This window comes from Aphis gossypii, chromosome 2, assembly GCF_020184175.1.
Source record: "Aphis gossypii isolate Hap1 chromosome 2, ASM2018417v2, whole genome shotgun sequence".
NCBI classification, from domain to species: domain Eukaryota; kingdom Metazoa; phylum Arthropoda; class Insecta; order Hemiptera; family Aphididae; genus Aphis; species Aphis gossypii.
Window position 1 is genome coordinate 45257765 of NC_065531.1, and position 12456 is coordinate 45270220.

At 26.2% G+C, this 12456-nt stretch overlaps 3 protein-coding genes across 5 annotated transcripts in view; 2 read left to right on the forward strand and 1 right to left on the reverse strand.

The window, feature by feature from the left end:
* The window catches only part of LOC114120678 (protein phosphatase 1 regulatory subunit 12A), a 138822-nt gene that overhangs the window by 103204 nt on the left and 23162 nt on the right, over positions 1–12456 (forward strand). The gene's annotated exons all lie outside the window — the stretch shown is intronic.
* On the forward strand, positions 1641–7931 carry LOC114120706 (uncharacterized). Its single transcript, XM_027982698.2, has 7 exons — positions 1641–2011; positions 3640–3920; positions 4232–4486; positions 5754–6074; positions 7531–7602; positions 7699–7788; positions 7869–7931. The coding sequence occupies exons 1-7, from the start codon at positions 1912–1914 to the stop codon at positions 7929–7931; spliced, it is 1182 nt and encodes a 393-aa protein (XP_027838499.2). The 5' UTR covers positions 1641–1911.
* Positions 7661–12410, reverse strand: LOC114120704 (methylcrotonoyl-CoA carboxylase beta chain, mitochondrial). 3 transcript variants are annotated; one of them, XM_027982697.2, is made up of 12 exons: positions 12251–12410; positions 11222–11400; positions 10739–10989; positions 10434–10674; positions 10189–10367; positions 9435–9639; positions 9207–9356; positions 8778–8844; positions 8517–8673; positions 8297–8411; positions 8145–8230; positions 7661–8053 (listed from the first exon to the last, which is right to left on the reverse strand). In XM_027982697.2, exons 2-12 carry the CDS (start codon positions 11351–11353, stop codon positions 7936–7938), a joined length of 1701 nt encoding a protein of 566 aa, XP_027838498.2. In that variant the 5' UTR covers positions 11354–11400; positions 12251–12410; the 3' UTR covers positions 7661–7935. The 3 variants fall into 3 exon arrangements, with proteins under 3 accessions (XP_027838498.2, XP_027838497.2, XP_050057831.1); XM_027982696.2 differs by lacking the exon at positions 12251–12410 and adding an exon at positions 11511–11670; XM_050201874.1 differs by lacking the exons at positions 7661–8053; positions 8145–8230; positions 12251–12410 and adding an exon at positions 11511–11671 and having other exon boundaries at positions 8513–8673.

Sequence of the window (12456 nt, forward strand, 5' to 3'; positions counted from 1 at the left end):
TATTTTTATTAAACAATCTGTTAAAATAAGTAAATTAAAGTTTAAAATTGGTTCTATATGAAGCAAATTAATATATAGAATATAAATCCAATCTGTTTTCATTTTTCTATTATTGGCAACTGCTTTTTTAACGGATACTAATAAATGTTTTTAAGAATTTTAGCAGTGAGCTCAGAGCTGTAATTTATTATTATATTTAATTATTTTTATTTAATTATACAATTAAACAAAATATGTTATAACAACATAATTTAAAGTATACTATAAGTGCCTATACAATATCATTTCTATTGTAAAATATATTGGAGAAAATGTATTTGAGTTGATGTTCTGATGAAATAGAAGAAAATGTTTCAATCAGAAAAAGATGAAATTTGATTTGTAATTTGATTCCAAGGTCTTAAAAAATAGATATTACATTATCATTAAATAATTTTCTAATGCCTTAGAAGTTATGTTAAGGCCTTTAACACTATTCAAAATTTACTAGGATTACAACTTGCCGAGTTACTCCTATATACACAACTAAAATCTTAGTTGAAACTTTAAAAATATTCATAGATTAAAATTACCTAATGAATTTATGTGTTTAACGGAACTAGAGAAATGCAGCTAAAAAATGGGATAAATATTGATAAGAATTGTTTTGAAAAGTATAACTACCGCATAAAGTAGAAGCAGTACCTACTGTAGTAGAATTAACTTAAATCAGGATTTATTTTAAGGAATTTAATAGTTTACCACACAAAATTTTAAGTAATTATCTTATACTATTATAGCATGAAAAGTATAACAGATGCGCATGTCACTAATCTGTAGTTGTCAGTCAACGAATGTATGAAACTAAACTTTGTTTATTTATCTATTTATTTTTTTTTTTGTGATAACTTAACTTATATACCTAATTTAAAAAAATTGGTTAGCTACAGCAGATTTGAATCTGAATGGTATATTATAATATGAATTATTATAGTCACATGATTGTTATTCGCTATACTATAATTATTTAGGTAGGTACAGGGTAACTAATAATTATTAAGGCAAATCGTAAATTATATTATTATTATTAATTTGGTTTGTAGTTCGCCCATTATTGGTAGGTACCTATTAATCATTTTTATCTACAACCTTATTTTAATACTTCCGTAGGGATACAAGTTCCAATTATCGTAGTTAAATATTTTTATAGAATTCAAATAAATAATAAAACAAGTTTAATGTGAGAACCATCACGTACACGTCTGTACTAGTGCAGTTATGCACCGTTCATATATACGTGCGTTGTTGCCTACTGTTTTTATTATTTTACTAAACGCGCTTTAACTCCTAAACAAAAATATATTTTTTACGAGATAATCATTTATCATTATTATTAATTTCAATATGATTAACGTGTTTTAAAATATATTTGAATTAACTTAAACGCGTGTAAATTTATTGATGTCATGCATTGTATTGTAAATTATAAAAAACATTAACTCAAATCAAAATTAAAATAGTCCATCGTTTTTTGTTTTCGTATCATAAAATTTTTCATAAATTAATTTAATAAAAATTACAAATTATAATAAAGACATTAAAAGTTTTGATTATTAATTATTATATTAATTAATTGAGGTTATCAAGTCTTGTTGACTGCAAGGGCGTCTGGGCCTGTGTACTTTGTTTTAAAATTTTAAGTATCTATTGATTTTATATTTATAAATATTTTACAAATTTAAATTAATGTATATAAATATATATTATTTACAGTAAAAACATCAACTAATATTATTGGTTATAAATACCTATCTACTGTAGACCTACTAGACCTTAGTATTTATAAAATAATAATAAATACTATTATACATATATATTTTGGTATGCGTATTTGTCTATATAGTTGCTTAGTTAAATATATTGATACAAATAATGGTATTTAATAAGAATAGACAGAATAGTGCTTATTTAAGAGCAACTAAATACTTAAATTATTTGCTTCGAACAATGTGTATCATCACCAGAATACCCTGTAAGTACCTATACATTACAGTTTAGTTACATAGTTGTATACATACCTGTAAGTATGTATTTATTTCGTTAAATTTCAATAAAAAAAGCCTCCAACACATGTTGATGTAGCTACCTATTTGTATTCAATCCGTCAATCTATAATTTGATGTAATGATTTAATTAAAGTATTATCATTGATAAATGATAAATACTATATTTATATTTTATATAATCAATGGTATTTTTTACATTCATGAAATAAATATTTTATATAAAATAACTAATTGTTTATAAATTTATTTTATAACTAGTTTCAACTAAGTTATCAATTAGTAACAATTTCAGATTATGATTTCTTAATGACATTAAAGAACCTATCTCAGCTATTTACATTTTACATTATTATCAGATAATGTAAAAGATACACTACAATTTCGAAGCTTATTTAAACTATTTGGAACTGAATTTTTCTATTTTGGAACTTCATAATTTTCCTGTAAAACATATAAATTTTAATTTTAAAAAAAATGTATTCAATAATGCCAAAGTTATTTAGTTATGGGGTTTTAATAGTTAAAAACTGCCGTTTTTACTTACCAACCAATGCTAAAACGTCAATATAAAGTACACATTTAGCATGAATTTGCACAATTACTGTCGAAATTCGTACAGTATAATATTTCAAACATTTTTTTAACAATTTCTCAAAAACATTTACCACGAAAATATATTTTCTATAAATTAGTAGTTCAACATCAACATTTCTATAGCAATATGTTAAACAATGGTGTTTCAAAAAATATTTTAAAAATAAATAATAGGTATTTCACTAATAATTTTTTGACCACAATATTTTTCAATTATATTTTTTATAATTATATATATATTTAAAAATCTTCAATATAATTTTTGAAAAGCGATACTTCAATAATAATATTTCAACATCAATATTTCAAAAGTATATTCTAAACAATTTCTCAACATTTTTTTTTAACAATTCAAACTTCGGTGTTCCCATTAATCTTTTCATGCATAGATTTTCATGAATTAACAACATTTAATACTTTAACGCATACATATTATATTATATTATGCTTGTATTAGATTAATATATACAATCTTAATTCTAATAATGTATTAACTTCAAATATTTATCTATATTTGTATCATGCATTTATATGTTTGCATATTACTCGTATTATGCTTGTTATTAACCTAAAGGCTAAAATATTAGGTATTACCGTTATTGTAGGTTATATTATAATTGTTATAAAATATAAAGGCGGATAAATTATTGATATTATATTACTCATAATCATAATATAGGACGGATAAACTATTGTTTATTTGAAAGATAACTCATTTTAATTGTTATTTAAATTTTCAAATTCTCTGGGTACAGCCCTCAATATATATACATAGGGATATAGGATAGGTACCAGCTAGGTCCTAGATACACAAGTTCAAATAGAATTCATACACAGAATTTTTTGTGTTTATATTGCATAGCATCTCAAAATAAATATACATAACTCATGATAGTATATACTCATCGAAATAATCGAATCTACTTATATTATATATATACCTAATATTATTATACGCCTACAATTGTAAAATGGTAATGATTTAAATTGTATTTATCAGCTGATGAGAACACATTTGCGACTAATAATCGGGGTGACAGATATTTCATGTTGGAATGGATGTACACGGCGATATTCTACACGTTTTCGTGTTTTATTTTTTACCGTCTTATTTACACGGAGAGCATATTGAAACCGTACTTGGACGACCTGACGCTGGACAATATCAACTACGCGCTGATGACGTCGCTGTCGATCCTTATTGTTTTGTTGAATCCGTTGTTAGCGAGCAAAGCACGCGAGAACCGAGAAAAATATTTCAAACTATGGAGAGAATATCAGGTTTGAATACTTTATATTTTATACTTTATACATTATAGTAAATCCTGCTAATTACTATATTATATTATATCATGTGTAATGCGTCATGAGTTATTACCATGAATATAATTGTGCAACTGTACAGGCCTTCGTGCCAATAGGATAACCATAACTAGGTACATCTTTACAACTAACTTATCTAATATTACATCCTGCAATTATGTGCTATAACACACATATAACATATTGTAAGCGATAGGTTGGTTCACCTACCTTACTAATATATCTACTATATAATATTATATATAAATTTTTCCCTATTTATTTTACAGATTCAATATGAACAATACACTGTTTCGGAATTGAACCTCGGCTCATCGATTCTTATTGTTTTGCTCATCGTTAGTGGTACGATCGTAACAACGCTCGAGTTGGTCACAAACTGCGTTTTGACATCCCAAGTAAAACCCACTTACGTGTACGCTAATGGGCTCATTTATTTTTACACTAACCTTACGACCATCCAGTGGGTCACGGACTGCCACTTATTGACTATAGCCTCCAAGAAATTGCTAAATCAATTTTTGGTAAGTTTTATATGTCTTTGATGAAACCTAAATTATATTCGCGATATAATCATTCAAGCAGTATTTTGAAGTATATAGGATAGTATAGTATAGTATAGTACTTAGGTACCTATTTCAAATATGTTGTAAAAAGTATTCTAGGTTTTAGTATTTAAAAAAATATAATTAAATCATTCTCAAAATCAATCACATGCATTTTTAATTAGACTAATTTATATTTTCTATAATACGCTGTTGAGCTGTTCTTATTAAAATATAATGTCTTGTTCTTGTGCATTATATACATCATATTATACCTACATTGTGTCATATACATCTTTGTTAAAAAATAAAAGTCTAAAGACCAGCTAACCGGTGCGTCCGAGTTACATACCAAAAAAAAAACATACAATAGAATGTCCAAATTGCATGCCATCAGATTATCAGGAATCAGCAATAGCTTATTTATTAAACACTTATTATATATTGGGTATAACTTAAACATTTTTGGAACTTTTCTAATTTACCTAACTTAATTTTCCACTGAAAGAACGGGCTTTTGTTACATTTAGTTTAGTATAATAAAGTGAATGTATTTTACATTGTACAATGTACATGGTATATTTTAAGTAAATAATTATAATAATAATATAAAATTTGGTCATAACCAAACTAACCATATTATAGAACATTTCTATACACGCGGTTTTTTTTTTAAAAAAATTAGAAAAGTTCAAAAAAAAGTTATACCTAATATAATAAGTGTATAATAAATAAGTTGATACAATAATTGCTGATACACGACATGCAATCCGGACAAACCCTTCAATGAGATGGCATGCAACATTTTTTTTTTGGCATGCAATTTGGATGCAGCCCTATCTATTAATTGTAGGTACACAATATCTAGGTATGCATTATACTTAATCAATTGCTTACTGTCGTTTTGTTTACAATTATGACGTAATATATGTTCCTTGAGACACTCCAACAGTATGGAAATTTGATCTTTTCTATTAATATCTATACCTATAACAGATATTATTATTATTTATAATAAATTATTTAATACTAACATTTTTAAGGGGTTTCATCATAATAGACGAATTTTATCTATATTTTGTACTTGCAATACGCCGAAAAGTGAAAATATTTTGCGATTAAACGTTGCAAGAAACCCAGCCGAAAGCTTGTGTCCCCGTTGCGCTATTGACTAAATAATATAACATGTATCTAAAGGATCGCCTAAATTATGCAAAAGATATCTATAACTCCTGTATTGACGTAGGCACAGACAATGGCTGTGGATACGTCGGACAGAATCGATGGCAGTGGCGTAAGTATTGAAACGCACGTGTCGCATTTCGTTGAACTTTGGCGAAAGCTGTCCGACATGTCCAGTGGGCTGATAGATACCAGTCGCGGCCTTTACGAATTCAATTTCGCCGTGCAGTCGGTGATCGTCGTGCAAGCTCTATACGGCATCGCTGCCCTGTACATTGGTCAACATCAATCAATCGTTCACTACAATGTATACTTCCCGACTGCTGCTTGGTCCATTATAAATCTGGTTGTCCTGTGCGAGGCTGCGTATTCGGTCACTAATCAAGTGATTACACCCATGACCCACCCTTAAGATATAATAATATATGATATAAGTACCTACACCACACGTTTAAAGATGACGTTATCGTTTTTAAAGGGGGCCGGTGGATCGATTCTGCCAGATAGTGTTTATCATCCCCTTGTATAATATGTGTTTTAAAATATACAGTCCTACATATTATAATATACTATATGTATAAAATGTATAAAATGATAATGATTGTAAAATAATTCAAAACTAAAATGTATTTTTATGCTTACGTCTATGTAAATATTTTATAAAACGATTTAATTTCGCTTAATAAATATTTTTACAACAAAAAGTTTTATTTTCATTATTAAAATATAAAAATTAAAACGAGTCAATATAATTTATTTTATTCCGTACATATTTCTATAACGTACTACGCTACATATATATATGTCAATTATGATTCTGACTGAAATATTAAAATTTAGACTATACATTTTATAATGTATTCACATACACGTGTTAATAATTAGAAATTAAAATATATATTTCAGTTTTGAATTACTTATACAATTATTAACATTTTATATATTTTATTAATATAAATGGTATATTATGTAGGACTATATATTTTAAAATAATATACTAAGGGCCAGGGGGGATAGTGTCCGGTGGAGTCGATATGTAAATATTATAAACATTAGACGGAGGGATTATAAGCTACCAGAATCAATACACACATTTTTCTTAAAATAGGTAGGTAGTTTCGACGGAATCAATAATTACCCTTTTTAAATAGCGCTCGTAACGATGAAAGACTGCTTAAAATGATACACTATACAAACATACTTTTACTTTATAAAAGTACACGTTCGTAGATGTAAATCGAGTATAAATTATGTTATGATAATAATTTGGGTATTGTTCACATGATTCAAAATTATCGTCATAATCAGATAAAAATAAATCTGTTTTATGAATTTGTTTCGTTACCTAAGTTGTTTAATATTGTAGAAATTATGTACAATATAGTACCTACGTAGTTTAGAGTGTGTGTGTAGATAATGTATACATTTTTCAAGAATTACTTATCAAAAAATGTGAAAAAAAAAATTTCTATTATAAATTTTGTTTTCATGTTATTGTAATTGCCTATCTAATACCCCTTAAATAACAAATGTGTACTGTGCATTTTAGTACAGCCTAGTAATTACAAATAGGTGAGATTGTAAGAATTAAAGAATACCTACTATAGTACTGTATAATATAATAAAAAATACTGTAATAGTAATGTTTAGGTTCTTTGGGGACAGCGGGACACTTAGCTCGAAAGCGGGACGTATGGTCACATTAATCATGGGTGGTGCAAGTAATATCTATAAACTATATAATACTATTAAATATAATATATATCCTTTAAAAATAAAGTATAATAAAATTATAAATTAAACAAAAAAGCTAACTTATATAAGTTACTATTTTACTATAGGTGGGATTCAAAACAAATATAGCAATACAATCAATAGCTTGCAATAACTTCAGTTTAGAAACTCAAGAGCAGGTAATTGAAGATGAAAGTGATTTTGTAATAATTTCTTCGAATTAATTTCAATACAGAATAACAGAATATTAATAATATTTTAATTATTTAAATTAGATTTTTACAGCTTTAAAAACTATCCAATCCCACATACCGGTAATAACTGTAAAAGGTTACTTTACCATGGATCGAACATACATTTTGAGCGTATGTAAAGAACATAATAAAATAATTTAATTAACAATTATCATAGAAATATAATAAAATAAATGTATTGATTTTGACAGTATCTAGGTGTAGCTGTATCATACATCATTGTTCTGGCACAATTTAAAATTGGTACTTCTTAATTGATTACATCCGGAAAATTCCATACTTGGTCTGCTGTACTGGTGAATTATGAATGGCAGATAAGCTCAACGCCAAAACTTGCCTCGTCTGAACAGGATCAATAATGCCATCATCCCAACATCTATTAATATTTTGGATGTGTTAATATGACACAATCATAATTTTCATTTAAATTTAAAACTTTTGTTTTAATTGATAATCATTTTACTTGCCTAGCACTGGAATAAAATGGATTTCCTTCATTCTCAAATTGTCTGATCACTGGATCTTTTAACATTTTTTCTTCTTCTTTTGTTAACTATAAAAATAATGACAATCAATAAATCATATTATTATAACTATAACAATAGTTAATTTGTTTCACCTGTTTTCCTTCTCTGATCTTTTTGTCATTTTGAATTTGAGCAAGAACACCTGCAGCTTGTTCGCCTCCCATTATACTTATTCGAGAATTTGGCCACATATACATAAATCTTGGTCTACTCATGAAGAATAATTTTAAAAAAATTTATTTATTTTCAACCCAATTAATATTTTCTCACGAATCATTACAACTAAAAATTCAATATATTTGTATTACCTACCCGTATGCTCGTCCACACATTCCATAATTTCCAGCACCATAAGATCCACCGATCACAACTGTAATTTTAGGAACAGATGCACAGGACACTGCTGTAACCATTTTAGCACCATTTTTAGCAATACCGCCAGCTTCTGCATCTTTTCCAACCATAAAACCTAGTGAATTGTTTAAAATTGTCAATAAACTAATTTAAAAATAAAAAATATTTAAATATATATATTTTTATTATCATTAAAATATTTTGAAGTGTTGTACATACCAGTTATGTTTTGCAAAAATAGTAATGGAATATTTCGTTGACAACATAGTTCAATAAAATGTGTACCCTGTATAGAAATTTAATTTTGAATCAATATTAATACCTACTTAATAAATCGAATTATGAATGATGCAAGGGCATATTTTAAAGGTACTATCAGACTTTCCTCTCCCCCACAATTTATCATATCTATTTTAATGATACATTTAAATTGTACCTAATGTATATATTATTACCAAATATGAATTTCACTATAATTAGTAATTACCTAATTAATTAATAGCCATTTTCAATTTTGCAAAGAAGAAAAATATAATGAGTATTTAATAGTCATAAAAACAATTTTGTTTCTTCTTCTTACCATAATTAAAACTTAAAATATTCTCTAGTTATTATACTATACTAAATATTGAACTTAAATTTCTATACCTTCAATGCAGACTCAGAAAATAGCACCCCATTATTACCAATTATACCAATAGGATAACCACATAGTTTAGCGAATCCAGTTACCAACGTTTCTCCATAATTTTTCTTGAATTCAGAAAAGACTGACCCATCTACTATTCTTGAAATCACCTAAATAAATTAATAATTACGAAATTATGAAAAATAATGTTGAACCTAAATCCATTGATAATTATTATTAATTATTACCTCTCTGACATCATAATTTTTTTTTAAATTGTCACCAACAATTCCATATAATTCTTCATCGGGATATAACGGTGGCTCTGGTATTTCAATATTATTTTTTATATTTTGTTTATTATTATTATTATTTAAATTTGCAATAATGGATTTGGTTATATGAAGTGCGTGATAATCATCATTAGCATAATGATCAGAAACTCCAGAAACACTAATATAAAATAATTTTTAATAGAATAAATTATACATTTTTTTAAGACATTTTTGACCTATTTTTAGCATTATGACAAAACAAGATTAACTTCATTAAAATATAAATATAGTACTACATAAAATATATTATTTTAATTTTTACCTATAATAAACATTGGTAGACAACCATTGACCATTTAAATTTCAAAATATTACCGACTGAAGCTTTCATTGTACTGTTATACTTTTTAATTTCTGTTTCGAATTTAATATTTTTACACATTTTTTTTTTGTATTTATATACTAACCTATACAATATAAAAAAAATTTACATTTCAAATAAACATATTTTTTTTTTTTACTCAATTTTAATATTTATATATTTTATTTATACATGATTTTTATTCTATAAAAAATAAAAATCACAATGTAAATTTATTTTTAAAACAGTTTTGCAATATTATTTTTTTTTTTTTTTAGTTTTTAGGCTATAAATGCAGTTTTAATATTTTAAGGTATTTAAATGCAAACCATAGTTAAAAATTAAAATTATACATAATATTCTTACGAGCAGTGAAGTTTAGCACCACCAAGATCTTCTGAAGATACTATTTCACCAGTTGCAGCTTTTACTAAAGGGGGACCAGCAAGAAAAATTGTTCCAGTTTTTTTGACAATTATACTTTCATCAGCCATGGCAGGTAAATAAGCAGCGCCTGCTGTACAACTTCCCATCACTACAGCTATCTGAAATATTCTTGTTATAATACAAAGGCACAAAGCTAATATCATTCTATAATTTAAATAACTAACTTGTGTTATATTTTTTGAAGACATGACTGCTTCATTAAAAAATATTCTTCCAAAATGTTCTTTATCAGGAAAGATTTCAGCCTGTTTTTTTAAGTAACCACCACCAGAGTCCACCAAATAAATACAAGGTAAATTATTTTCACTGGCTATTTCCTGGGCTCTTAAATGTTTTTTTACTGTTATAGGAAAGTAAGACCCACCTTTAACCGTAGCGTCGTTTGCAATGATCATGCATTCTTTCCTATCAAAAAGATTTATTAATTTTGAATAGTGAATTAAATTAATTTATATATAACAAAATGTACCTAGAAATACGACCAATTCCTGTTATTATTCCTCCACATGGAACTGTTTCTTTATAAAGATCATGTCCAGCCAATTGTGACAGTTCTAAAAATGGTGAACCTGAATCCAAAAGGTAATCTATACGATCACGTACTAATAATTTTCCTTTGGATGTGTGCCTTAACTTATCTTTTGAATCACCACCAGATATTGAATTAGTTACAGCTTTTTTCAAATTGTGCACTAAAATTTCCATTGCTGTTCGATTTTCCTACAATAAAGAATCCACATTAAAATTGCTGATCAAATTTATGCCATCATTGATAATGTAAGATCTCTAAATAAAATAAAAGTTAAATTACAAGTTAATGGTTATTAAATTTAAGCCATCTAAATGTTGGTAACGTAATATACTAATATGAAATATTATACACAAATCTAACTTATTTACTCTTTAACCATTTTAGTACTCTCAAAAATAGTAAATTTATGAATACATTTACCTGATATTCTTTTGAATTAATATCAATATTGGTTTCCAGTACAGATCCATTTGAGACGTCAGAAAAATGTGATGAACATTGACAACCACGCAAGATGGCATATCTCCTCAATAATTTAGTACTATTCAACATTATTATTGAAATGCTCTTGCAATTTATATTTTATTAAATCTTTAAATCTATAACAGTTTGAAAACTATCATGATATATACATACATATTATTTTATGAATAATACTAATATTAGTTATTGGGTCAACACAAAAAAAAAAAAAATATCAACATTGTACCTATTAAAAATTTGTAGAACCTTTTCCCAACAACACATAGTTAACGACTACAACATTGTTTATAACAGGAATCAATAAAAACTCTGACGTTTTAAATTGAACAAAGTACACACAAAGATAAGATAAAAACGTTTAAGAGTTCAATAGACCACCAATAAAATATGTTATGTGTACAAATTGTAGGTACATAAACATTAATATAATATAACACCTTTACAGTTGTAGATTACTACAACTGCTACTCCAGTACTTGTATAAATGTATAATTATTGTAATATTTATATTCATATGTGTCAGAGGAAAAGAATAAAATGTTTAATTAGTATTATAATTTTATAGGCAGTACATTTATACATCAAACCTATAATCAAATTATTTGCTGTAATAACAATATTAAACAGCTTAGATCATATACTAGTAAATGATATGTTATATGGCTTATACTATATTACTCCTAATGGTAAAATGTTCTCGTCTAGCCTCATATTTTTTATCAACTATATAATAAATTAAATACAAAAATATAATTTAAAGATCTACCTAACATATCAAACAACTAAATATATTCTATTAATTTGATTTCAATTCAATAATAAGTAATTCTTTGCAGTGGGAATGAAAATACATAATAAAACTATAAAATTGGTCTATCCTTAGCAATTTAGCACAGAGTTACCTAAAAATAACAGAATCTATCAATTTTGTTACAAAAATACATGTAATAAATTGAATAAACCTACCTTCCGAAAATACAAGAAAATAGTGGTAGGCATTAACAAATAATGACCATGTACCCAAGTGAGTATATCTAAATAAATCAAAATTAAAAAAAAATATATTATTATTATATTATTAGGAATATTTTATTCTGTAACCAAACTACATACTACATAGGACGTATATAGGTATTTTAAATCTATTGTATTTGATAAATATTACAAAATAT

Excerpts from the sequence above, each read along its gene's own strand:
- LOC114120704 (XM_027982697.2), bottom strand. The coding sequence starts at position 11,353 with ATGTTGAATAGTACTAAATTATTGAGGAGATATGCCATCTTGCGTGGT. Across the intron at positions 10,675-10,738 it reads GGAATTGGTCGTATTTCTAG|GAAAGAATGCATGATCATTG; the intron begins GTACATTTTGTT and ends TCTTTTTGATAG. Across the intron at positions 8,412-8,516 it reads ATGTGTGGACGAGCATACGG|ACCAAGATTTATGTATATGT; the intron begins GTAGGTAATACA and ends CTTCATGAGTAG.
- LOC114120706 (XM_027982698.2), top strand. The coding sequence starts at position 1,912 with ATGGTATTTAATAAGAATAGACAGAATAGTGCTTATTTAAGAGCAACT. Across the intron at positions 7,603-7,698 it reads GTTTAGAAACTCAAGAGCAG|ATTTTTACAGCTTTAAAAAC; the intron begins GTAATTGAAGAT and ends TATTTAAATTAG. Across the intron at positions 7,789-7,868 it reads ATCGAACATACATTTTGAGC|TATCTAGGTGTAGCTGTATC; the intron begins GTATGTAAAGAA and ends TGATTTTGACAG.